The sequence below is a fragment of the Chiloscyllium punctatum genome, chromosome 46, assembly GCF_047496795.1.
Source record: "Chiloscyllium punctatum isolate Juve2018m chromosome 46, sChiPun1.3, whole genome shotgun sequence".
NCBI lineage: Eukaryota > Metazoa > Chordata > Chondrichthyes > Orectolobiformes > Hemiscylliidae > Chiloscyllium > Chiloscyllium punctatum.
In genome coordinates, this window is record NC_092784.1 from 49,856,114 (window position 1) to 49,883,704 (window position 27,591).

Here is a 27,591-nt window from a genome sequence, read left to right on the forward strand (position 1 = left end):
ATATGCTGTGTCCATTTTTTAAAAATGGAAAGAATTTGGATTCAATTAGTAACATGCCAGTTTTAGTTATTCCCTTTTCTTACTTTGTCCCTTGTACGTATTATGCACTGTATCTTGATGGTTGGTTTTTGACAGCCTGATGCTTCTCACTGAACCAAATGGCTCAGTCTTGACTCTGCATCACCTGTCAGCAGGCAGACCAAATCTTGGGACTCACAATGGGATGTGGGCTATCAAGCTCTCAACCTGTATTTGAGAATTCTCTGGTTTGTGCATTGTACTTCCCTCCCCTTCTCAAGAACAACAACAGTTAAACACAGAACCATTTAGAATATTCATGTTGCAGAGAGAATTTGTTGGATTGTACCTCAGCCCATTGAATCCACCATCGCAACATTTAACCCGCTATCTGTTTGTTTATAGGAAGAAGATGAAGTTCCCGATGATGAGACAGTGAATCAAATGATAGCCAGACACGAAGAGGAATTCGACCTCTTCATGGTATGTCATGACAAAAACACAAGCAATACGTTTTCTACTTAAAACTGCATCATTGTCTTTTTACCCTGATTTCTTTCTACTCTCCTATACTGTAGACCCTGACTCCTGTTGATTTAGTTTCCAATGGCCTTTAAGGCCTCCAGATTATTAGATTAAGTAGTCTTGCCTCATGTATGAACCTAGTCAGTGTTAACCACATATTCAACTTTGGAATTCGTCATAGCTGGCTCAATATGTGCCAGGCCAATGTTGACAGATGAACTTTCAATGTGAACTTCTGAGTAGTGATGTAAGAAGCCCTATCTGATTTATTCCCCACCACCCAAATCCAGGGTATTGAGCCCTATACAAACTGAAATGAATTGACTCTGTACAGAAGGTAGGACCTTTAGATCCACATGGTTTGGTCGTTTAATAATTTCTGTCGTTACCTGTCGGAGCACAATGTAATGTCACCGTGGCTCAGGAGGAGCATTCTCACCTCTAAATCAGAGACTCAGTGAGTTCAAGTCCCAATCCATAAAACAGAGTCCAAAAGTCTTGGCTAATATTTCTGTGCAGACACAGGAAGTGCTGCAGTATTGGAGGTGCTGAGCCATTAAACCGAGAACCTCTCAGATGAGCGTTAAAAGTCCCAAGGCAACATTCAAAGAATAATAGGAGGGAGTACTTTCCAATGTGTTGGGGCAATAGTTAAACCTTGAACAGCAAAATTAAAATAGATGATTTCATTGTTAGCACCAATAATGCTTGTGGGAGCTTGCTTTGTGCAACTTATAAGTATTTCATTGGCTGCAAAGAGCTTTGATACTTCTCAAGCTTGTGAAGGGCATTTTAAAGTAGATGTTCATTCAATCTTTTGTTGGGAAGGTGTGACCTTTTTCTTCAACATGGGAGCCCTCATGCTGGATCACAGTCTTAGCAGATGTCCCTCAGCAGCAGGAGAAATCCCAAAGGAGTGGGAGCTGGGTCACTGAGTTTAGTCTTCCTGCTGGAGTGTCAGGCAGACCAATGTGTGATTCAGCAGGCACTGGAGGTCCCATTCAGCTGTAAACCCAAAAGACAAAGGGAATGTAAGCATAGAAGACCCTTCAAGTTATCTCTCTCTCGCTCGGTTTAGCGGATGGATTTGGACCGCCGTCGCGAAGAGGCCAGAAACCCAAAGCGGAAACCACGGTTAATGGAGGAAGATGAGCTTCCAAACTGGATCTTGAAAGATGATGCTGAGGTGGAAAGGCTGACATGTGAGGAGGAAGAGGAGAAAATGTTTGGCCGAGGCTCGCGGCAGCGCAAGGAGGTGGACTACAGCGACTCTTTAACCGAGAAACAGTGGCTCAAGGTAGGAGTGTGAGTGCGTGGGAATGCAGCCCAATCATTGGGTGTTTTTACACATAAACAACACAGGCTGAATATAGCACCATCTCCCAGGGGATAAATCCCTCCAAGCAGCTTTTTAAAATTCTTGCATAGACTGTGGCAAGGCCAGTATTTTCTGTCTATGCTGATTGCCCTTGAACTAACTGGCTTGCTTGGCCATTTCAAAGATCATTTAACCCCATTACTGTGGGTCTGGAGTCACATGTAGGCCAGACAAAGTAAGTTCAGCCAACTCCCTCTGGACCAGAAGACCTGGGTTCAAGTCCCATCTGTGTTGGAATGTCACACAACATGTCCAAATAAGCTAATTCAATATATTTATTTAGTCATAGAAGTATTTGGTGGTTATGTTTAATGACATCAGGCAGGAATGAGTTAACAACTGTGCCTATTGTTGAAATTCCATATTAGAAACAGCCCTTCTGGAATTCCCTCATCTACCCCATCACACCAGGATTGCACATACACCTACATACCACAGGTTGACTGGCTGAGTAAAGTACCAAAAAGGATGGGTTTCATTGTGATTCTTTCTCTCCCAACAGGCCATAGAAGAGGGCAACCTTGAGGAGATTGAAGAAGAGGTTCGTCAGAAAAAAGCCCGCAAACGAAAGAGAGATGTCGACCCACCGTTGGTCATGGCAACCACGAGTACGCGTAGCAGCCGGGACAAGGATGATGATGAAAAGAAGAAAAAAAAGCGTGGGCGGCCACCAGCTGAAAAATTATCACCAAACCCCCCAAACCTCACCAAAAAAATGAAGAAAACTGTAGATGCAGTGATCAAATACAAGGACAGGTTAGTGAAAGGATTACTAAGGATTAGTGAGAGGTCTGCTTGAAAATGTAAGATGGTCACTGGGTCAAAATCCTGAAACTCATTACTGACAGCACTATTGGTGTATCTCCACCCCAAGGAATGCAACATTTCAAGAAAGCAGCTCACCACCACTATTGCAATGGTAATTTAGAAATGGACATCAAATGCTGACCAGTGATGTCTACATCCCATGAATTAATATGAAAAATGGACAGAGCAAGTGAGATCAAGGAGACTGTTGCCTCTTCTACCTCCTTAACCAAGGTAGCACTAAGGTCATAGTGCAGGCAGTATACCAATAGTTGTCTTGGGTTAGTTGCAAGAAATAAACAATCCAGTGATGTAGCTTGGGAACTGCTCCTCTGTATACAGCTCAGTACCACACCATTTATCATTCTAGAATACACAGTTTCAAGATAATTCACAAAAGAACCAGTAGTAAACTAAGCCGATTTATTAGCAGCATGTTATCATGGTCTAGAAAGAGTGCTGGAAACAAATTCAGCAATAATTTTCAAAAGAGAGTCAAATAAATACTTGAATGGCAGAAGATTTCACAGTTATGGGGGAAAAAAAAGGGGAATTGGATTCACTGGATACCTTTCAAAGACCTGGCACAGGCACGATGGATTGAATGTCCTCTCTAAATGCTGCAGAATGCTATGATTCTATTTTGCATCATACCTTCTCAAAGCTGAAGATCAAGATTCTGAAATCTGCAAGTCGAAGAGGTATTAAAACAAGAGTCCGCTTGTTAACTGCTAAAAGCTGGTTAGCTTGTGTTTTATTTAGGGTGAAATGGCAGTGTTATGCTAAGATTATGTCGCATCAGCAGACAACAGCAGTGTATATCTCACACATTACTCCTTCTGTGCCGTGAACAACTGGTAATCGACATTTTTTTTGTTTTAAAGCAGTACTGGCCGACAGCTCAGTGAAGTCTTCATTCAACTTCCATCTCGCAAGGAGCTTCCAGAGTACTATGAACTCATCCGCAAACCTGTCGACTTCCGGAAGATAAAGGTACACTTGCTCCTGTGCGACTATTTGCACAGCAGTACTGTGTCAAGAGAATTTAAACATTTGCAAGGAGTATAATGGTAGTGTCACTGGTCTAATAATCCAGAGGTCCAGACTAATGTTCTGAGGACATGGGTTTGAAAAACACCATGGAAGATGGTGAAACTTGAATTCAATAACAAAACTAAATCTGGAATAAAAAGCTAGTTTAATGTAACCATTGTTGATTGTCATAAAAACCTATCCGGTTCACTAATATCTTTCGGGAAGGAAATCTGCCAGCCTCACCTGGGCCAACATGTGACTCCAGGCTCACAGCAATGTGGTTGACTCTTAACTGCTCTCTGGGCAATAGGGATGGGCAAAAATTACTAGCTTAGCTAGTGATACTCACATCCTATGAATGAATCCTTTTGTTACATGGACTGTTCTAGAGTTTTTAAAAAATACTCTTCTGTCCATCACTGATCCTTTCATAGATGGTGGTTGCCAGTCTGTAGTAATGCTACACATAAAGTGGCAAATGAAGCAGCCAGGTTAAGGAAGAGTAGGTGAAAATATTAAATGGTACATGCACAAGCCTAATGTCCATGCCCCAGTATGTTAATCCATGGCACAGTCCAATAGTCCATGCCCCAGTGTGATGGTCCACAACACAGTCCAATGGTCCATGCTGCAGTGTGGTTGTACATAGCACAGATCAATATAGCCCTTTGCTCCAGTCTGACAATATGTGGCACAGTCCAAATGCCCATGCCCTGTCTGTTGATACATAGTAATTCCATGCTCCTCAGTCTGTTGGAACGTGGCACAGTCTAATAGACTATACCCCTGTCTGATGATATATAACCCAGTACACTGGTACCCAATATCTCAATGTGTAGGTACTTGAACAGGGCAATAAAATAGGACCCAGTATATGTGCCCCTGAATCCCTTAATGCTTTCTTTCATTACCAGAACATTTGCTGTCACCTTCTGTGGTCATGGCCTTGGTTAAAGTTTCTGTCCTGTTGAACTGAGAATCACTCAACGCTTGGTTGATGGGAAGTGTGCTCTTTAGAAAATCGCTGACCCTGTCTGCTCTTCCTTCCTTTGTGTGTATTTGGAGCATTTTGTTTCTTCAAACTGATCCGTGCGTCTCAGACAGCAGATGATCAGAAAACCCCAGCCAACTTCTATGTTATAAACCATTCTAAGTAACAGGAGGCACTAATTAGGGTCACTACACATTCCTGGAAGAATGATTTAGATTTGAAAAAGTTCTGCTGGTAGATGAGCTGTTATCTTTCTCTTAATAGGAACGGATCCGTAATCACAAGTACCGTAGCCTCAATGACCTAGAAAGAGATGTGATGTTGCTATGTCAGAATGCACAGGCCTACAACCTGGAGGGATCACTGGTGGGTAACTGAAAAAGTTTGAAATCATATAATCATACAATACAAAAGACGGTTACTCGGCCCATCATGTCTGTGCTGTATTTTTGAAAAAGAGTCCGTTAGTCTTGCTCCCCTCCTGTCTGGGAACATAAGAGGAGGTGCAAGCCATTCAGCCCATTGAGCCAGCTCCACCATTCAGTTAGATCATAGCTGATCATTTAATTCAGCACCACTTTCATATGCTATCTACATATTCCTTGATGTAGAAGGGATAAAAACCGGCCACACTTATAGTCATAGAGTCACACAGATGTACAGCATGGAAACAGACCCTTTGGTCCAATCCTGGGTATGTATTCATTTGAACCTGACTCACCCATAACACCCTCCAGACCTGACAATCTGCAACAACCTCCTGTTACCCCAAAGCTGACCGAGTCTCTGAGCCTTCATCCTCTAGTTCTAAATATACAACCCAAAGGAAACATACTATCCACATACACCCTATCATGCCCTATAAGAATTTTGTTAGTTGGAAAGTGGTCATCTCTCATTCCTTTAAACTCTGGAAAATATTGGCCCAGTATCTTCAATATCAGAAACATTACTGCCATGATTAGTCTAATGAATGTCCATTGAATTTTCTGTATAAAAGTATATCCTTCCTTAGACCAAACTTTACATAATGTTCCAGCTGTATTCTCATCCAGGCTCTGAACAATTGTAGCAGAACATCTTTACTCCTTTATTCAAATCCCCTTGCGTTGAAGGCCAACATAACATTTGCTGCACCTGCGTGTCACTCATTAAAAAATATTTTTAAAATATTCCAACTTTATATGTTTTCTTTCAAGAAGTGGATAACTTCACACTGATTCCTATTATATTCCATCTGCCATGTTTTTACCCATTCACTTAACCTGTCAGGTCTTCCTCACAACTTTTATTCCCACCTAGCTTTGTGTCATCAGCAATATGAAAATAGTATAATTGGTTCTTGATCAGCTGAGACCCAAGTCTGATCCTGGTACTAGCCATCTACCTGCGATTCCTGAGAATTGATCCCTACTTCTACTCTCTGCGTTTATCTGATTAAATGCTCAAACCATCCTATAAATTTCTTCTAATCCCATGCACTCTAATTTTGGATGTAAGTTTGTTTGCTGAGCTGGAAGGTTTGTTTTCAGACGTTTCATCACCATTCTAGGTAACATAATCAGTGAGCCTCCGGATGAAACACTGGTGGCATGGTCCGCTTTCTATATTTGTGGTTAGGTTTCCTTGGGTTGATGATGTCATTTACTGTGATGATGTCATCTCATGTGGTGATGTCATTTCCTGTTCTTTTTCTCAGGAGGTGGTAAATGAGATCCAAGTCAATGTGTTTGTTGATAGAGTTCCGCTTGAAATGCCGTGCTTCTAGGAATTCTCGTACGTCTCTCTGTTTGGCTTGTCCTAGGATGGATATGTTGTCCCAGTTGAAGTGGTGTCCTTCCTCATCTGTATGCAAGGATACTAATGAGAGTGGGTCATGTCTTTTTGTGGCTCACTGATGTTCATGTATCTAGCCACTAGCATTCCAACCGGAACTCTATCAACAAACACATTGACGTGGATCCCATTTGCCACCCCCTGAGAAAAAGAATGGGAAATTATGTCACCACAGGAAATTATGTCACCACACGAGGTGATGTCACCACAGGAAATGACATCACCAACCCAAGAAAATCTAAAGACATAAATAAAAGTTGGGCCATGCCACCAGTACTTCATCCAGAAGCTCACTGATGATGTTACCTTGTATGGTGAGGAAAAGTCTGAAAACCAACCTTCCAGCTCAATTAAGAAACCTACATGTAGAACCTCAACCTGAGCTACAAATCTTCTCAAAACTCGCTAACTCTAATTTTGTTGACCACCTTTCAGTATGGAACCTTATCAAAAGCCATTTTTTAAGCTGATGCATTCCAGATCATCATAACTCATTGCATTTTTAAAAAATGTCTTATGACCACCCAAAAGGATTTTTTCAAAATTGTCTAAAGTATACTTCTTCTGTTTACTGAATGTCTTGTCACTAGAAATAGTTTTTCTTTATCTATCCATGGACAATTCTATTACATCTCCCCTTAACCTTTTCGAGGGAAAGTAATCCTAACCTCTCTTTTAATTGAATTTTGGTATTTCCCCTCTGCACAGTGTTGTGCCCAGATTAGGATACAATACTCCAGCTGAGGCCCAACTGGTGACATATAACAGTTTAATAGAACTTCCTGATTTTTCTGCTCTATACCTTTGTTTTCTATCACTGTGCGATCTTTGTTTGTAATCCAGTGCAGTTTATCCACTGATTGGCCTTTTCAGAAATTAGCATTCCTGAACACTGCAGAGATAGTTAGTGAAGACTTCCCATTTGAGCCCTGTGACACAACAGAATCTGTTAAGCCATCAACTGCTCATTGCACAAATTACCCCGCCAACACTTATTACATTTCCTAATTAAGGCTTGTTGAAAATGCCTTTCCTAAGCCAGAAGGGAAAACCAAAAATGGGCTTATCCAACAGGCAGCGTGTTGGCAACAAAGTAGCCTATGGAAGTGTCCTACGTGCCAGCAACCATGTTCAAAATGGAAGGGTAATTGAGACTTTTGCAATGAGCATCTCCTGGAATCAGAGACTGGTTCTTTGCTTATCAGCCACAATTGTGACAGAGAAAAATACGGTGATTGGAGGAGCAACAAATGGCATAACGTGATTAGTTTCACTCACTTGAGCCTGAAATCACAATGTATACACGGGGGTATTAAGGGTTTTAGGTTTAGGAATGAGTCAGACCACAGGAGGCAGTAGGAATAGAAGGCCAATGTTTGAGGGAGGAGAAGAATACAGTTGACTAGGGTCGTTGGGTTGGCTATCTTTCAGAATGAGGGTGAGGAGAGTCAGTAGAATGGGAGTTCAATAGGCCGTCAGGAGAGGGAATAGGGATGAGAGTTGGGCAAGCTGTCAAGGTTGGCGAGTGTGCACAGGAAGGGTAGCACAAATAAGAATTTGGGAATGAGAGTCAGGCAGTCATAGAGGTGAAAATTAGTCAGGTGGGCTGGTGGGATTAAAGGAATGAGAATTGTGAGGACCATCAGGAATGTGATGCTGGAATGCTTCAGTGAGTAAGTGAGTGAGACTAAGCCAAACACACCTAGAAAACCTTAGTCACAATTAGCTCGAGTTTTGAATGAATTCTATTGTACCCAGCTCAGATGTACATGCCATCAGAGGTGAACCAAGGTCAGTGCTTATTTACCTCAATTTCTTAACCCTGGTCTCTGCCCAGGTCCCTGGTGATGACGACTTGGGACCTAATCTGTAACTTTCTCTCAAGCTCTGATTCTTAATCAAAATGGCCATTGGTGTGTGCATGGGCAGGTATAAACAGCTGGTCAATAAAAAAACACTATATTTCTATTCCTCCAATTTCTATAGTCAACATCACAATATACTGTATATTGCATCAGGTGTATTTCATACATAGAATATAGCGATATTGCAGCTTGTATTATAAAAAACATGATTTAGGCTGATGTGCCAGATTATGCATTTTGTTGCTGCTAGTATACATACACATTATCTTGCTGCAGCTCAGGTTTAAAAGCTATTTCTAACACTGTACTGATCCTGTCTCAGTTAAAGGGCCACTAGACTGCACTCGCATTAGACTACACCACTGTGTTCTCGTGTTTGTGCATTTGTTACTGCACATGCTGGTGGTATTCAAATTAAGTGCGGCCACAATAGCCCAAACAACAAGTTTGTATTAGTTAGCCCTGTTGTTTGACACATTTTTATTATCCCTTTTATCTTGTATTGATAAGTCATTTAAATTATCAATTTATTGCTTTGGAATTGTCTGTTTAGTACTGTGTCAAAGCTTATTTTTCTGAAATTTGTTCACCCAAACACCACCACCATGCATTCCCTTCCAGTGACAGAAAAAATTAAATGTGGAACCCCTTGTGCAAAAAGGGTGGATAACACTGGTGCAGAACCTTTGTCTGATCTTTCAGCCTGTGCTATGCATCCCTGATTGATTGTGTTGCCAATGTATCTGCAGTTAAACACACCCTCTCTTGTACTCCTAGATCTATGAGGATTCAATTGTACTTCAGTCTGTTTTTACCAGCGTACGACAGAAAATCGAGAAGGAGGAAGATAGTGAAGATGATAGTGAGGAAGGAGAGGAGGAGGAGGAGGAAGGATCGGAGTCAGAATGTAAGACTTGTGGAGAGCACTGTTTTCATTTTGTCCTGAGAGTTTTATTTTAGAATTTCCAATCCTGACATTCATGTTAGATTCCCTCCATTCCCTCAAAATCTTTCAGGTCGATTTCTGTGAAATTATTTTGTGCTGGGGACATGAGAATGGACAGCAAAGGGGTTAGAATTCTGTAACTGCCAAATTTATGTAAATAATGGTCAGGAATGTGTTGCATTCACTTTTTTTAAAACCATTGACTCACTGTAGGGTGAACATACAAGCTTTTTACTTTCTCAAAATAAAAGAATTTTTATGACATAAAGGCTATTTGGCCCAAAGCACTGGCTTTTTGACTAAGCAACTTACCTCGTGCCGCCTTCACACAACCTTGCACATTCTTCCTTTTCAGATAACAGTTTACTCTCTTTAAAAAGCTGCAGTTGAACCTGCTTCCACCATTTTCTCAGGCTGTGCATCCCAGAACCTAACCACTCGCTGCATGAAGTTTTCCTCACATCACATTTGCTTCTGTCCAGTTAATCTGTTAGCCAGCTTTTGACTACCTTGTCACTATGGGGAAAGCGCCCTAGCTGCTCTCCACCAGTGAAGGATCCACAGGGGAAGAGGCAGACTGAAATGATGATCTGTCTAAATAGGGCCTTAATGTGAGACATATGCTTATGAACTGCATCTTACAAAGCAACTAGAGAATGAGCTTGCTCAGGATCAAGGGAACATCCTTGAGTTGAGGGAACAGAAGGGCAAACATAGCCTAGATTATGAGTTCATCGAACATACTCAAGATGGTTTCTTTGAACATTACATTCTGAAGCCAACCACAGAGAGCTATACTAGATCTTGTATAATGCAATAACATAGGATTAATTAATAACCTCATAGAAAAGACATCCCTAGGTAACAGCAATTATAATATTCCTAAATTATGTTTCACTTATAAAGGGTGTTGGTGATACCACATCTTGAGTATCATGTAGACAATATTATGGACTATTGGTCGCCCTATATAAGGAAGGAAGTAAATGGGTTGCTTTAAAAAGAAAGTTTGGACAGGCTATGCTTGTATTCACTAGAGTTTAAAAGAGTAAGAAGTGCTTTATTTGAAACATCTAAGATCCTGAGGGGTCATGACAGGTTGGATGTGGAAAGGACTTTTTTTGTGGGAGAATTTAGAATTAGCGGACACAGTTTAAAAATAAGACAAAGATGAGGAGAAATATCTTCTCAAAGAGGATTGTGAATGTTTGGAACTCTCGTCCTCAAAAGAAAGTAGGAGCAAACACTGAATATTTTTAAGGTAAAGATGGATAGATTCTTGATAAGAAAGGGATAAACGATTATTGGGTGAGGCAAGAATCTGAAATAGTCAGATAACCATTATCTTATTGAATAGCAAATGACCTATTTCTATTCCTAATTTGTTTGATAATGCACTGGATCAAGGAAACATATCCTGATTGACTAAATGAATGAACACATGCAGGTTCAAGGGAACGTACTTGAGTTGACTGAGTAAATTTTGATTCTGCTTACTAAATTAAGAAATGAGGATAGCCAGAGTGATATGAACACATTCTGGCTCCAATTACTGCACTGCTCTGGTTATAATGAGAGCAGATGAACTTGGATTATGTCCATCTTTCTGATCCATCTCTTTTTTTCTCTCTCAGCTCGTTCAGTGAAAGTGAAAATTAAGCTAGGCCGAAAGGAGAAGAGCCAGGATCGAGTGAAAGGGCGCAAACGCTCCAGTCGTGCCTCTAAATCCAAACCTGTTGTAAGCGATGATGATACAGAGGAGGAAGTGGATGAGGTGGGACCCAGTACCTGAGCCCGTTATTCAGTATTTACATTGTACAAAGTTGTGTTAAAGCCAGTGACACGGGATCTCCAGTATTGGGTGGCCAATAGCCCCCTCCTCCATGTTGACCTCATGCATTCAAAGTTGTAGCTTTTGAGACCTGCAGCTGCCTGCCATTTAATTCACCAGCTACAGTTAACAATTTTCTTGTGCTTTTTATACAAACTGCACTGCACCATGCAATATTAGAAGGACAAAAACTGCCTATGTGTTCCACCCTCCCCTCACCTCCCTATTTCCACCCTTGTCCCCGCAGTTACCAGCCTGAGATCTGGAACTCACATCCTACCTCTGCAATAAGAAGCTGCTGTGCCTCCTTTATCTACAAATCTATTTTTATCAATTTACTCTGGCATTTTATTGGCCAGTGTGAATCTCTGGGTGCAACAATTGATTTTTCTGTTTCCAGAACCAGGGAACAGTGAAATTAGCTGGGCTTCGCACTTCTGATCACTATCTAGAAATACCTACTGGAAACCACACATATATGAACGTTAGGTGAGAATAGGACCAGGCTTGGCTATGGCAATCTCATCATGGTCAAATACCTTCTCCAGATACTTAATGAGGCTTGCATATGAACAACAGGCAATTAGGTAAAGTAACAATAGTCGCCAGTGCCAACAAGAGTAGTTGTCGGAAAAGGTGAGAAGGGAGGTGTATCGGGAGGAGAAATGTCAAGAAATCAAAAGCTGTACAATTGGAATTATATAAATGATCACAATTGTTTGTCTGTATGTTGTCACTAGATTTATCAAGTGAATTTCAAATGTGGCAAAATGTCAGCTGGATTGCTGCACTAGAAAGGAGAACTAAAGGAACTGGGCTGGAATGGAGATGGAACATTAAGTTTTTAGACCATGAGAATTTGAGTAGACTAGACCTATATTCCCTAGAATTTAGAAGAGTTAGCAGTGATCTCATTGAAATATATAAAATTCTTAATGGGTTTAACAGGGTAGATGCTGGGATAATGTTTCCTCTAGCTGGGGAGACCAGAACTAGAGGTCATGGTCTCAAGACAACAGGCTGCATTTTAGGACTGTGGTGAAAGAGTTGTTAATCATTGAAATTCTTTACCCCAGAGAGCTGAGGATGCACAGTCATTGAGTACATTCAAGACAAGAATAGATGTTGGGTACTGAGGGAATTAAGAAATATAGGTTAGTGTGGGAAACCGGAGGTGAGGTAGAAGATCAGCCATGATCTTATTGAATGGTGGAGCAGGCTAGAGGGGCCAAATGGCCTACTCCTGCTCCTATTTCTTATATTCTTATTATTTTGTTTGTTCTTGTGCCTTTTCAGGAACGGTCAGGAACTGGTAGCGAAGAAGATTAATCTCAGGATAACATTCTATGTCGGAATCTACACTGGGGCTTTGTCCATCCTTCAGAAAGTGACTGTGCGATGTTCTCATACCTGTGTCTGGCTAGCAGTGTAGTTTACGTTTTTAGTACACAATGTGAACTTGTATATTTACAGCTGGAGAGGAGAAGGCATGTAGGATTATCAACTTAGTGTCTCGCCATGTTGAAGCCAGTCATGTTCACAGTGGCATTATTGAAATGGAGCTTTTCCAAACTGGCATTATTTTTGTGCAAAAGCATTAATTCTGTCAAGAACACAGCTGCTAACTGCAGGTATCCCACAATCTAATTCCTACCACCCCTCCACTTCCCCTCAAACCAAACCCCCTACTTTTCATCTCCTGCTGAGTTTCCTCACACTGTGTAAATATAACTTGTTTGGTTAATCGTTACATTAATTAAATTAACCAAACAGAGTGGAATCATGGACTGTGACACTTACCTGTGAGTTAACTTATTGCTGGATGGTGCACTGCATTCTGCACAACAAATGACAACTTGAAGTCTGACCAGGAAAAGAACAAAAGCTCGTGATTTTGGGAATACTTGATTTTTCTAGACATTTGTTTCCTTTCTCCGTGCGAACGCAGTCAGTCACATGCAGTCCTTGCCTCATTGTATTGTGACTTGTGTAAGCATTGTGTAGGAGTTCACTCCCATTACTATACTGTATTTTAAACAGGTCAAAACTTCCCCCTTTGCTGACTGCAAGGGAATTCTGTACTGTCATTATCACTGGACTACAATAAAATAATTACTTGACTGTGGCTTGTGTGTATGTTTGCCTTTTACTTTAACAGAAACTTGCGTGTATAATAACATTACTATTACTTGAAATAAAAGTGTAGTCACATGCAGCTTCCTTCAAGCTCAGGTAAGGTTAGCAGCTATGATTGTCCAGGAGATTTTAATGTTCCCACGACACTTGACAGGAGTCATTATCAAAACAGGTTTGAAATAGGTTCATGGAAGGAAAAATTAAGGTAATCAAAAATGTGGTCAAAGAGCTAAGTATTAAGGATTCTCTTAAAGGAAGAAACAAAGCTGAAGACATTTAGGAAGGGAATTCCAAAGATTACAGTTTAGACATTTGAAGGCATTGCTAGAAACTGAGCTGTGAATATCAGGGCTATCCAAGAGGCCAGAATTAGAGGAGCATTGTGATATCAAAAGGGTTGTAAAATTGGAGGTGGATATAGAGATAGGGAAGATTGAGGCTAAGGAGGGAATTGAAACAAAGATAAGAATTTCAAAATCGAGTATTAGTGGATCAGGAAGCAGTGTAGGTCAGTGCATTCTCAGTCTGAGTATAAGGGTGATGAGTGAATGAAAGCTGCAAGTAAAGATATGGACAAGAGTCTTGGATGAGCTTACAGAGTATGCAAGATGGAAAGTCAGTAAAAAATGCATTGGACAAATTGGGTCTTAAGATAACACCTCTGAAAAAGAGGCTCACAGTTTGCTCTCTCCCTGTCTCTGACTAATGGTCTCAGTATTGTACACTCTGTCCATTTATATTATGCCAGTCTCCTTTGGGCTGTAATAGAGATGGAGACTTAGAGCCTTCAAATGGAAAGACAAAAGTGAATTTTGGAAAATTGAAACACATGCTGGCAATTACTCAGGTTTAGGCATCACTTGTAGACAAAGAAACAAATTTAACATTTCAGGTCAATTATGTTTTATTGAAACTGGATAAGATTCAGAGATGAACAACAGTTGAAGAAATACAGAGCCAGGGTAAAGAAGTTTTAAGACAACTGATGGTAAAGGAATAGGTAAATTGCATGGTGAAAAGTAATGGATGAAGATGGGTCCAGTGAAATGTAATGCAAGAGAGGAAAGCAGAGAAGGCTTCCTTATCCTGGGAATGTGGCAAAAGAATATATATTGACTCCAGAATCTAATTAATGAGTAAAGTTGGATATTTTGAGCTGATTTCCATAATTTGTATCCGAGGGGAATGTTGTATTCAATTAAACTTTCATGGAGTAAAATCTAAATGGTAGATACATTAAAAAAAATCTAAATAGCATTAAGCATTTGAATTGTGTCTGTAGAATCAAAACAGTGCTAATGTACATATGTGGACCTATAATCACAAACTGAACTGCCCCTCTTTGCTGCAAGCCTCATAGTGTATTGAGATGATTGCCAAGTAGTTTCTTACTCACTTCTTTCTTTCCCTATCTGTCCCAGTCAGCATTAAAACAGATTATCTGGTTCTTGCTGAGAATCTCCTACACTACAAGAGTGACTGCACTTCAAAGTTATTTTGTTAGATGATAATTTTCAGGACCAAAATGTGGAAATGAAGTTATCTTAAGTATTTTCACTGGCTGACACTGCTGCCATATATCCAAACTTATAATACTGTGCACAGTTTTCCCCTCTGTCTTACCAAAATTATATAGAAATAGTGCAAAAAAAAGTACAATAACTTGAAGGTTATCCATGTCAAGAAAGAGAGAACACGATAGAGGTCTACAATTACATTGTGTTTTTTTTAGAGGGTACAATTCTTTATTGGAATTATTAAGGACCACTGATGTGTACAAAGTCTAACAGTGGTCTTTAATAATTCCAATAAGAATTCAGGAGGAACTCCAAACACACGAAGAAACCAAAAATGAGGGAAAACAGAATAGAAAGATATGCAGTTAGGGTTAGACAAAATAGATTGAAAGCGGACTGGGGTGAGCCTATCATTAGTCGAGAGCATGGTGCTGGAAAAGTGCAGCAGGTCAGACAGTATTTGAGGAGCAGAAGAATCAACATTTTGGGCATAAGCCCTTCATCAGGAATGAAGCAGGTCTGATGCCTGAAATGTCGATTCTCCTGCTCCTCAGATGCTGCCTGACCTGCCGTGCTTTTCCAACACCATACTCTCGACTCTGACCTGCAGTCCTCACTTTCTCCTCGAGTAAATCAGGTGAGCCAAACAGTCTATTTCTGCGTGGTAAGTTATTTGCAATATTGCTCAAAGTTTTTATTGGTCACTGGCCAGAAGACAAAATATACTTGTGCCCTGCAGTTTAGCTAAAATTTGATTCTCATCCTGATGTCCCAATCATTTTCCATCTTTAGATTTCAAGTATAACTCCTAAATTCTGATCTGATGTAGATGTAGGTTTTGTGTGAGTAGTGAAGACTGAAATATCCAGGGCAGAGCTAATCCTGACAACATAGCTAGCTCCTAGTAAAAGATGTATGTGGTATATGTGCAGGGATCCAACACAGGCTGAATAACCTCCTTTAGTGCTGTAACCATTCTATGGCCATATAGAGTAAGGACTGTTATAGAGTTACAGAGTGTTTATAGAAATTTATTGATAGGGCAGTACTGTTAAGATCTCTAAGACCTGGCTTACATGTGCTGGATCTTACTGATTATCCAGATTCAATCATTCCTCAAATGGATTTGGCATCCTTAGATGACTTAATATGTTAAGGGTGGAAATAGAATTATTATTTTGTTTCACAACAGATTAGAGATGTATGAACTTTTAGACATCTTACAAGATCACTATAGGGATATCATCTCTTGAGAGTCAGTACACTTTTTTTAAAGTAAGCTCGGAGACGGAGGCCAGTACACCTTTTTTTTTAAAAGTGTACTGGCCTCCACCTCCAAGCTTACTTTGTCAATCAGGACCCCCGCCCACCTTCCGAAGACCCCTTCACCTATCTCCAACAGACTCGATCCACCTGAACACCCCGTACTGGCCTATTACCCACCCTCGATCTCTTTATTTCCAACTGCCGCCAAGACATTAACCGCCTCAACCTGTCTAACCCCCTCCCCCACTCCAACCTCTCACCCTCACAACTTGCAGCCCGCTACTCCCTCTGCTCCAATCCCAACCTCACCATCAAACCAGCAGATAATGGGGGTGCAGTGATAGTTTGGCAACTGACCTCTAAACCGCTGAAGCCAGGCGCCAACTCGAAGACACCTCCTCCTACTGCCCCCTCAACCATGACCTCACCCCCCCCATCACCCAGACTATACACAACCTCATCACCTCAGGAGATCTCCCACCCACAACTTCCAACCTCATAGTTTGGGAACCCTGTACCGCCCAATTCTACCTCCTTCCCAAGATCCACAAGCCTGACCACCTTGGCTGACTCATTGTCTCAGCCTGCTCCTGCCCCACCAAACTCATCTCCACCTACCTCGATACTGTCCTATCCCCCCCCCCCAGTCCAGGAACTCCCCACATACGTTCGAGACACCATCCACGCCCTCCACCTCCTCCAAGACTTCCATTTCCCCAGCCCCCAATGCCTCATCTTCACCATGGACATCCAATCCCTCTACACCTCCATCCGCCATGACCAAGGCCTCCAAGTCCTCCGTTTCTTCCTCTCCCAACGTCCCTACCAGTACCCTTCCACTGAAACTCTTATTCGTTTGGCTGAACTGGTCATCGTCCTTAACAATTTCTCCTTCAATTCCTCCTACATCCTCCAGATGAATGGGGTGGCCATGGACACTCGCATGGGTTCCAGCTATGCCTGTCTCTTTGTTGGCTACTTAGAACAGTCCATTTTCTGTAGTTACACCGGCTCCACTCCCCACCTCTTCCTCCGCCCTCATTCCTGATGAAGGGCTTTTGCCCAAAATGTCGAGTTTCGTGTTCCTCGGATGCTGCCTGACCTGTGCTTTTCCAGCACCACTCTAATCTTGACTCTGATCTCCAGCATCTGCATTCCTCACTTTCACCGACACTTTTTTTAACACGATTGTCCAAAATCTGCTTCTTTGACCAAGCTATTAGACATTTCTCCTTGTGTTTTAACAATTTAATATTCAAATTTTGTTTACTCTTCTTCTTTGATAGGGCAGAAGAGTTAGTAACCAGAGGTACACAAGCATTGATATTTTTGGATCTTTTACCAATGAAACGTTTTTGTAAAGTTATGATCTGGAATGCCTTGTTTGAAGGAGTGGTAGTCAATAGCAACTTTCAACTGAGAATTGGATAAATACTTGAAGGCAGAAAAATTACAGTGCTGTAAGAAGAGAGTGAGATTAATTGGATATCTGCAAGGAGCAGCACAATCAGGATGGGCTGTGTTATTCTATGGCTAAAAAGATGCTAAACACATACAAGTTGTTAGGATGATAGCGCTATATTAGGTCAGAGATTCCAGATTGATCTATCACCTACTCAGCCCTTGAACCCCACCCCTCCAGCCCCAAAAAGGATTGAACCCTCCTGGTCTTTACCTTCCACCCCACTAATCTCCGGATACAACGCACTATCCTGTGCCATTTCTGCCACCTACAATCAGACCCTCCCCACCCTTATCTATATTCCGCAGAGACCATTCCCTCCGTGATTCCCTCGTTAGGTCCGTACCCCTAGCAACCTACCCTCCACACCCGGCACCTTCCCTTGCTGCCGAAAGAGTTATAAAACATGGGCCCACACTTCCCCCCCTCACCACTGTCCAAGGCCCCAAAGGATCTTTTCACATCCGGCAGAGATTTTCCTGCACATCCACCCCCCTCATCCACTGTGTCCATTGTTCTCAATGTGGTCTCCTCTACATCAGGGAGACAGGATGCCAATTCAAAGAGCATTTCAGGGAACATCTCTGGTTCACACGGACCAAACAACCCCACAATCCTGTGGCTGACCACTTCAACTCCACCTCCCACTCCCCCAAAGACATGCAAGTCCTGGACTTCCTCCACTGCCAAATCCAAGCCACCTGACAACTGAAGGAAGAATGCCTCATTTTCCTCCTTGGGACCCTTCAACTACACTGCATCAACATCGACTTCACTAGTTTCCAAATCTCCTCTCTCCCCATCTCATCCTAGATCTAACCCTCCAACTTGGCACCAACCTGTTGATTTGAATTACCTGTCGATCTTCCTTTCCACCTATCAGCTCCACCCTCCCCACCAAACTATCACAATCACCCCCAACCCCCTCCTGCATCCACCTATTGCCTTCCCAGCTACCTTTCCCCCACCCCATCCCCACGCTTCTATTTATCTCTCAGCCCGCCCCCTCATAACATTCTTGATGAAGGGCTCATTCCTGCTGAATGCTACCTGACCTGATGTGCTTTTCCAGCACCACACTTTTTGACTCTGACTCTCCAGCATCTGCAGTTCTCACTTTCCCCTATCTATCCAAGTCAAGAAGATGAGAGACTTGAAGGGGAAATTTGGAATTGTCAGTGGGCTTCTGGATGGTAACATTTGAGTGAGGTGAAATTGAAGTAATCTTTATGAATTGTTTCAGTGCATCCTATAGGTTGTGCACTCTTGCCACAGCACCACATTTGGAGAAGTGGGTACCTATTAAGTCCAATAACCAAGAACATTGATCAATTACCCTGTTCTATCCAGGATACACATAAGTTTCAAACCTTGCTGCAACTGCACCCATTCAAGTATATTACATCATACACTTCAGTATTTTAGATTGAGGAGAAGTTTTAATGGACTAAGAGATAAAACACTCTTTACTGAATACCCAACATATGTATTAATCCCGTACAGATGATTTAGTTCAATCCCTGTTCAGATTATGTAGGCCTTTAGGACATATACTTATCATACCCTGCTTCAGTATTTTATAAACGTTCTCTGGGCTGAAATGGGCACAGAACATTTCCCGAAAGGAAGATGGTGGTTTTCTTGAGAAGGATTGTGGTTCTCTTGCTGAGTGCTGCCATTATGCAATCAATAGTTGTCAATACTTACCGTAATTGTTTTTCTTAATAGGGAAGGAACAGCATTCCCTCAACCCATTTTATTCACCTGCCTTAGTAAGGCTGAGCACGGCTCTTGTGGTGAGGTGGTAGTGTTCCTTTTGAGCCAGGAGGCCCCAGTTCAAGTCCCACCTGTTCCACAGGTGTACAATAACACCTATAAATAAATTGATTAGAAATTAGATTTTTAACAGTAATAAAAAGTAAGGCTGGGTGCAGGCATGGAATGGTACAAAAAGTAGATGACTTGTTCATATCAGTTTGGTCAAAGAAAACAACTATTTTGTTCTCTTACTGGGATAGAAGTATCAGCTAACAACCATGACTCAACTCCCCTCTTACCTAAGTCATAATACATTTTAGTGAACTAGCATAGCATTTATGTGAACATCAAGAAAAATTTCTTGCTACAAAACCAAAGGCAAGAGAGAAATGGGGATGTTTTGTTTCATATTTTTGAAGTTTTTTTAAGAATAGAAACATCAAGTTCCCATCTGTCCACCTTCAACACCATACTGAGTACATTACTGTCCTTGTGTATCTATCACAATTACTACTATGCAATAAAGCTCCCTGGTGCTACTTGGAACTCAATGATTTGATAATTAAGCTGTCTCATCCTGCCTTTGACAAAAATAACTATTTATGTGAATGTATGAGAGCTCCAGACGTCAGTATGGAAAAAAAAAGAAAATCATACCTGAATCATCTTTTTTAACATCACAAAATGCGTAGCCAACAAGTGACAAAGTCAGACATTTCCTATTGCGTTTCCCTACTTTTACAATAATGAGACACTTCGATGTACCTATCTCAAAACTTCTTTTCTGGCTTTGTGTTAAATTGATGAAATTGTTGATCTAACAAGGAGAGGAACTGCCAATTAGAAAAAATTTCAAGCAGTATCAAAGATTAGCTTAGAATCAACCTTATTGCCACTCTAAACCCTGGTTCAAATGGACCAGAGATCTGAAATCTGTAAGCAATGCAACAGGAAATCTGTCGGCGGTAAATTAAATAGGATCACAGCCCTTTTCCAAAATCAACCAATAAAGTATTTTTAAAGTTGCAATACATACTTGCTGTATATACCACTGTTGAGTTTTTGAAGACATTATTGTTTCTTTATAAGATTTTAAAATGCTCTTCAGAAAAGATTCCTCCATGAAAAATAACCATTAGTTCATCCAAATTCTGATTGCTAGTTTCCTCACTTGTACCAAATCCTGTTCTCACATCATCTCTTCCTATCCTACATTTGCTCCCATTAAACATGGCCTTGATTTTAAGATATTCCTTCATGGCTTTCTCCCCTCTGTAAACGCTTCCTAAGTCTCAGCTTACCTCTAATTCTAGCCTCTTGCATATACTGGATTTTATTTGTTCTACCATTGGTGTTATCTCAGAAGAACCTAAGGTCTGGAATTCCTTCCCTAAATCTCTCAATGTCCTTTAATGTAGAGGTGCCTGATGTAGGAACTGTGCTCTGAAAACCTGTGATTTCAAGTAAACCTGTTGGACGATAACCTGGTGTCATGTGATTTCTGACTTTATCTCGTATAAAACATGCCTTAAAACCTTCCCCTTTGGCCAATTTTGTTTTGTTTATCTGTCCTTTTATCTCCCTACGAGACTTGGGTGCCAAATTTAGTTTGATAGACCTCATGTGAAGCACCTTGGGATGTTTCACCAATTAACTATATAAATGCAAACTGATGCTGTTAAAATTTAATAAATACTCCGCAAGAAACTTGAACTTTCTGAAAACTTTAACGTTTTTGTTGAAAAAGGTTGGGCAATGGTGTAACATAAAAACACTGTCCCCTGTATCAATCTAAGAGACCTTAACAGATTCGGAATGGCAGTTCTTCCCTGTTCTTTAAATTCTACACAAATCAAAATCAATGGGTGGGGCTTAAAAATACAATGGGCTGATGAAGTGAATCAGAACAGAACACCCACACTGCAAACCCCATACTCCATACTTGCCTCAAAGCTTAAGCCCTTGTGACACCAAGAACTGCCACAAATTTACATATTTTTCATGGAGTTCTGAACAGAGGAAGATTTAAGTCATAGAGATGTACAGCACAGAAACAGACCCTTCGGTCCAATTAATCTGTGCAGACTAGAAATCCTAAATTAATCCAGTCCGATTTGCCAGCACTTGGCCCATATCCCTCTAAACCCTTCCTATTCATATACCCATCCTGACGTCTTTTAAATGTTGTAATTGTATCAGCCTCCACCACTTCCTCTGGTAGGACCTTCCATACACACGCCACACTTTACGTGAAAAAGTTGGCCCTTAGGTCCCTTTTAAATATTTCCCCTCTCACCCTAAACCTATGCCCTCTAGTTCTGGACTTGGTGACTTGTAAGCAAAATTATAAAATAATGGATAAAGAGCTGCAGATGCCAAAAATCTGAAATATCAACACAGAAAATGCTGGATATACGTAGGTCAAGCAGTATATGTAATAATAAATCATAATCATCAGCAGTCAACCCCCATCCGTCCTCAGAAGACTTCACCTCACCCTCAGTGGAAATTTCTAACTTTAAAATGGCTGAACTGCGATAAAATCACAAGTGTTTACGTGGTGTATAAGCATCAGCAGAGCCCCCAGGGCTAACCTGATGCCTCTTGGGTTCATGCTTTTGTCTGTTTTCAGTGACAAATCTGAAAAGTCGTTTGTGATGCCACTGATTAATTGAGAACTGAATAAACTCCAGCTTCAGTCGTACTGAATTTCACTTTCTCTGCCCTTGAGCTGCATGATGATTAAAAACTGAAATGTCAAAAGCCATCAAACATTGGTAAACATATTGAAGGCTAGTCTCCTTAACTATCCTTAATTGAAGTTATATTGCTTTGGTCTGATCACTGTGCAAATGAAGATGTACCAGTGATGAGAAAGCGAACAGGAGTTTATAATTCTTGATTCCCAAATAGCACCTGCTCCAATCAGTATAGCTCTGATGTTGTAATGTGTGTGCTAATACACACCACTTTCATGCACTGGTCAATAATACAAGACTACATCCATAAATGACGCATGCACCCGTGCAACTAGGTTCTTCCAGCTGGCTAGGTACCCCTAATGTACTTGAAGCTAGTCCAAAGCCCAAATCCTCTGTGATATCCAAACCCCAACTAGAGTGATTGTTGACTAACAGCTGGATAGAAGAGGAACAAAACCTTGGTTTGAGTCCAAGGTCTGTCACAGTGGGAAGGTCAGGAAACATCGTATGATTTGTCACTCACGTCAAGTACCCAACCTTGTGCATATGAGATTACATATTAACAGCCGATTGGATGAGGGCATAAGGCTAGCTCAATTTAACCTTTCGCCTTGAGAAATAGTGTTTGGAAATAACAAGGGAGGGAGGAGTCCAAAAAACCAGAACTCACAGGAAGGTATCGTGCAAGGGTTATTAAACATTGGAAATCTGCATGGCAGAAAATTCACGGGAGCATCTTTCTGTGCTCAGTTTTGGGTATGGTGGAGGGGGAATGGGTCATGGTTGTGCAGGTGGGTTAGGGGTTTTGATGAATGAGATGGTCAATGGCTGGTGGTCAGGATGAGGCAACTTTGGAATTGCTTACAGGAGTCAGATGTAATACAAGATATTATTTTAAAGACTATTCACAATAAATCATGCAAATGTGTAAAATAAAAGGTAGCAGCACTCTGGCTTAATAGTACTGTGTTCAAATGAATGCAGGAACACAATATGAATTATACAGAATTGCTTTGCACACACATTACATTCATTCGCTCGCTACTGCCTCAATAAAATAATGGGCAAAGAAATGTCAATGTGATTGTACCATAATATTTGCACAGCTTCTTTTTCATTGCACTATCCTTTAATAGTGTTTATTTCTAAGATATCTTTATTCTAGAGATCCTCTCCTATTTCATCTAACCAAACACAATCAAGCATTATTAGTTAGGGATTCATCAGTGAAAGGAAAGAGACTTACATTTATATAGCAGCACCCTTCATGACCACTGACTAGCACAAAGCACTTTACAGCCAATGTAAACAATATTGAAATGAGATCACTGCTGTATTGCAGGAATTGTTATAGCCAATTTTCACACAGCAAATTATGACAATCAGCAATGTGATAATGAACATACAATTGTTTTCATGATGTTGACTGAGATATAAATATTGATACAGACACCTTGAGATAATTCCACTGTTCTCCCTGAAATAGTGCCTTGGAATATTTTGTGTTCACTGGAGAAAGTAGATGGAGCCTTGGTTTGCAACTTTTCATCTGAAAAGCAGCACCTCCCCGTTGTGCAGGACTCCTTCAGAACTGCATTGAACTCCTTGATTTTTAGGCTGAGGTTCATGACCTTCTGACTTAGAGACAGAGTGCTACCCACTGAGCCACAACTGACACTAAGAGGATAGTGCTCAAGTTCAGCACACATGGGTTTGGTCAAGATTGGAAGGTTGGGCAATGAGGGAGTGAATCACTCATGTAACTTAACATAGGCTGAAGCCTGGAGATGAATTACAGTTTGATGTCCCATGAGACCTTTCACTGACTGAGATGTCACAGATAACTGGGTGAAAAGTTTTAGAAATATTTCAGAGCTGTGTTGTTATAGTCCATTTGGAAGGGGCAAATCAATAATTAAAAGAATTTATTCCTAATGCCACCAATCACAATCAGTCATTGAGGAAATATTAAATTCAATATTAAAGAAAATTCAGAAATACTGGGCAGAATCTTACCATTTTTTGGTTAAGTACTAGTTTCTTCGAGTTTGTTGACTGATTATTGCCACAAGGCCAAATAGATTGTCTCACTGTGTCTTACCAAACTAGCTGCTTTAACTGTTGTTTGAACCCTTACAGCGAGAATCACAACTTATTTCTGCCCTATACTTGCCTTCATGGATCAATTACCACTCACAGGAGATCCTAGAATGGCCTAGCATCCCAGGCACCAGCACCGTACCCTGACAAACACTCATGGCAGACAGGGAGAAATCCTGTTAACTGTGTTTGTGTTTCTACTTTTTTCAAGGACTGTAATGCTTAACTTCTAACTTTTGTTTTCCTTATTTTTCTGCTTTGTAACTAAGATTCTTGCACCTAAAATGGCACCATAAGGGGCAACTTGTAAACTTTTCTCTGTACTCATGTGAGTACAACCTAATTCAATTCAATTCATTTCTCACTTTGCTTTTCAGGCAGGGTAATGGACAAGGTGGTGCACAGGCAGGACCTCCATTTTCCCAAGACCAGCAATGAATGCCATAACACCAGTCTATCCCAGGCTGGTCTGAGGTTGCCACCCATTTGAAATGATGTCAGCCATCTGGAGGAATGCCCAGTACTGTAGGAAGAAGGTCAATGACCTTTGCCACTTCACCAGCATAAGTGCCACCATTTCTCTCCAATATTTCATACTCACTCTGTCACTGTTAATGCACCCATCTCCCATCAAGGCTCATGTTCTACCACTCTCATTAATGTATACAACATCTTCCCACTCATCCTTACCCACTCCAATGACACCACGAACCCTGCACATCTCTGTGCTGCCTAAGCAGTCACTATGAAACCACCCCACTGCACTGACAGTAGTCATTGTGCTATCCACTTTCATCTTCCTTAATAAGTCCCTGTCTCTCATTCCAGAAGCAAAACAGCACAAAACTGGACAAGAAGAGTCAAGATGGGTAGTTTGTTATCTGTCATTTGGCTCCTCAAACCTTCTTAGCAAGAGGATCCTGATTCTGACTGCCCAGAGCAGGTCATTGCAGTCTACGTTAACTTACTGTTCCAGGAGCTCCTGAGTGAAGATTGACCACTTTGACTGGACTAAGGCCTGCTGACAAGTGTGGCAAGGCTCTCGATTTTGTGATTTCGTTAGACCATACAAACCTGAGGGAAGGAAAAAAGCAAAGCAACACACAGCAGGAATACTGTAAACATCAAGATGGATTCAGAATGAGTTAGCATTATGAAGGTGAGCAAACAGCCCAGAAACATACCCTGGCCCAGTCTATGACTTGGATGTACCTGAGTGCAAGGTATTCTTGCTGCAGTACTAAATGATGGCTGCTGCAGCAGCCTGAGTTGAGAGCAGTGAAGTGCAGAAGCATCCTGTATGTGAATCTGAAATATGCTATGAGGGTTCAAAGAGGTGGGTTCAAGTCAGATCAGGGGTGCATGTGACCAGTGCCAAAGCAGTGTGCAAGATATTAGTGCTTGGCTTGGTGTCCAACATGGAGTTTTCAGGAACAAATGGCAACTTGAACCTGCCAACAACCTCCTCTACTTTCCATATTTTTCTGATAGCTAGTTGTGTGATGGATTTGGTAAAATATCGATTTGTGGCAAGTTGGACTTTAACACATCATGTAACAAGCAAAACTATCAATTGGAAATTTGCTGCTCTCTGGTGACAATCTCACCATGCTGCTTCAGCAAAGCAGGAAAATTGCAGCATTATGATCTCAACATCAAGACAGCCATCCCGCCCTGTTCTCATCATAATTCATGTCGCTCTGAGCCTGGTAAGATTCTGCTCACAGTCTGGGACTTTCAACTTGTAAGGTATTTACAACTAACAGTTTGCATTTATTTTGTGCCTTTAATCTAAAAGAATATTCAGAGAATAAAGTTTATGTGGGTTTTATATCCTATGAAAAGACTCTTATGACTGAGCTTGACCCAGTGACTCTCACATTTAGAGGTTTGTAAGGCAAAACTGTGGACCAGTCCTCATTGGAATCCCAGCACAGAACCATTGCATTGTCCAAAGTACAGTTCTTTACCTGAAACATTAAGGTGAGGGTTAGTTTGCCTCTTCCATTAAACATTAAAGTTGATCTGAAACGAAGCCAATAACAACACAAGATCCTAACTGAAATTCCATTTCTAGCTTTTTGCCAGATTTAGTATGCAGTTGCTGCACATGCAAATACAGGAATTGTAATTTCATTTCAAAGCTTTTCAATTTAATATGATGTGTTCTGAGATATTTTTGGGACGTGTTGAAGTGCTATATATTATTTCCAATTGGGAGGTGTTAGGGCTATGTTTACTTCCTATTTTGGTGGGTGAGATTGCTTCAGTTCCAGGACTAAGCACTCTGACTTTTCTAAGAAGACTTGGTCTTAATCCAAATCTAAACAACTATCAAAAAATCCTCTATTTACTTCCATCTCATTTATTTGCCATCTCACTCTCCAATTGAGTATGGGATCTGTGCAATGTGAATAATTTACAATATTATAATACACTGCAACAGAGATAATGGAATTTTAAAACTAATCTGATCTGAAATATTGTGAGAGTGAAGGAGAATTAGACTGACATTGTAATTTCTAAGATGTTGGTGTTACAAAATCCAGAACAGTGTGTTAACTCAGTGATTACAAAATCATTTCTACATATTAGGAGCTTCTTCTTAAGTGTCTGTTGGATTGTCAGGTTGTTATTTCCGCAAATACATCAGATGTGTAGTGCCATTCCCGTCCCACACACAGCCACAGATGATTGATTAATTACATATAATGTGTGGCACAGAAACAGGCCATTCATCTCAAAAGATTTATATTTAGTGCTTGGCATTTAAGCTCCAGATACGCACCCTTTTACCCCTTTTCATCTGAACACCTCCCCCCACCCCATGCCCACCCCCCTAATCTTCTATTCCTCTCCCAGAAGGAAAACAAATCAAAGAAAAAAACTGTGAATGGCACACACTGGTCAGCTTAATCTCGTACAGTTAAACACGGAGGTCCAGTCCAACCAATCCATTAATTTCAAAGTAATACTGTTTGTTTTACTGTTTCTTCCCTAGGTTGTGAATTACTGAGTACACCTCAAGAGCAATCATTGTATAAACTATAAGAACACATTCTAAAAAGTTATAGAAGGGTTATTGGAGCACAAAGGTAGCATCCCTACCCCATAAACCAGGCGGCCCGGGTTCCAGTCCTACCTGCTCCGAAGAAGTATAATACTCTCGTTGATCACGAAAATATCGATAAAGTCATAGGGAAGGGCACAAAGTTAATATGATGCAGGAACATAACAGTAGTGGAAGGGGAATGAGCATTATCTCTTTGAATTAATTGTCCTGTACGTGATTTAAGTTATTTATTAGCTTTTTTTTAAGAAAAGGAGTCTCTGAAAAGTGCACGTACTCAACATCAGCAGTTTTCCTTCCTCACCCCCACACAAAATCAAACTAAAGTGTTATTTCTTGATGCTGGGA

General features: G+C 40.9%; 1 protein-coding gene and 1 long non-coding RNA gene across 7 annotated transcripts in view; one reads left to right on the forward strand and one right to left on the reverse strand.

Moving 5' to 3' along the window:
- Positions 1–13,357, forward strand: part of smarca4a (SWI/SNF related BAF chromatin remodeling complex subunit ATPase 4a) — a 106,919-nt gene extending 93,562 nt beyond the window's left edge. For 2 of the 6 annotated variants that reach the window (XM_072564172.1, XM_072564174.1), the window contains 8 exons: positions 424–501; positions 1,622–1,840; positions 2,424–2,677; positions 3,613–3,721; positions 5,019–5,120; positions 9,233–9,362; positions 11,036–11,175; positions 12,529–13,357. In XM_072564172.1, the coding sequence (XP_072420273.1) occupies positions 424–501; positions 1,622–1,840; positions 2,424–2,677; positions 3,613–3,721; positions 5,019–5,120; positions 9,233–9,362; positions 11,036–11,175; positions 12,529–12,561 (1,065 nt within the window). In that variant the 3' untranslated portion in view covers positions 12,562–13,357. Of the gene's footprint in view, positions 1–423; positions 502–1,621; positions 1,841–2,423; positions 2,678–3,612; positions 3,722–5,018; positions 5,121–9,232; positions 9,363–11,035 lie in introns of all 6 variants that reach the window. The other 4 variants (XM_072564173.1, XM_072564175.1, XR_011955570.1 and 1 more) reach the window with 3 other exon arrangements.
- Positions 188–27,552, reverse strand: LOC140468027 (uncharacterized). Its single transcript, XR_011955572.1, has 4 exons — positions 27,316–27,552; positions 25,142–25,247; positions 19,321–19,485; positions 188–1,548 (listed from the first exon to the last, which is right to left on the reverse strand). It is a non-coding gene; the product is annotated as an uncharacterized lncRNA (long non-coding RNA).
- Positions 27,553–27,591: the final 39 nt, after the last annotated feature.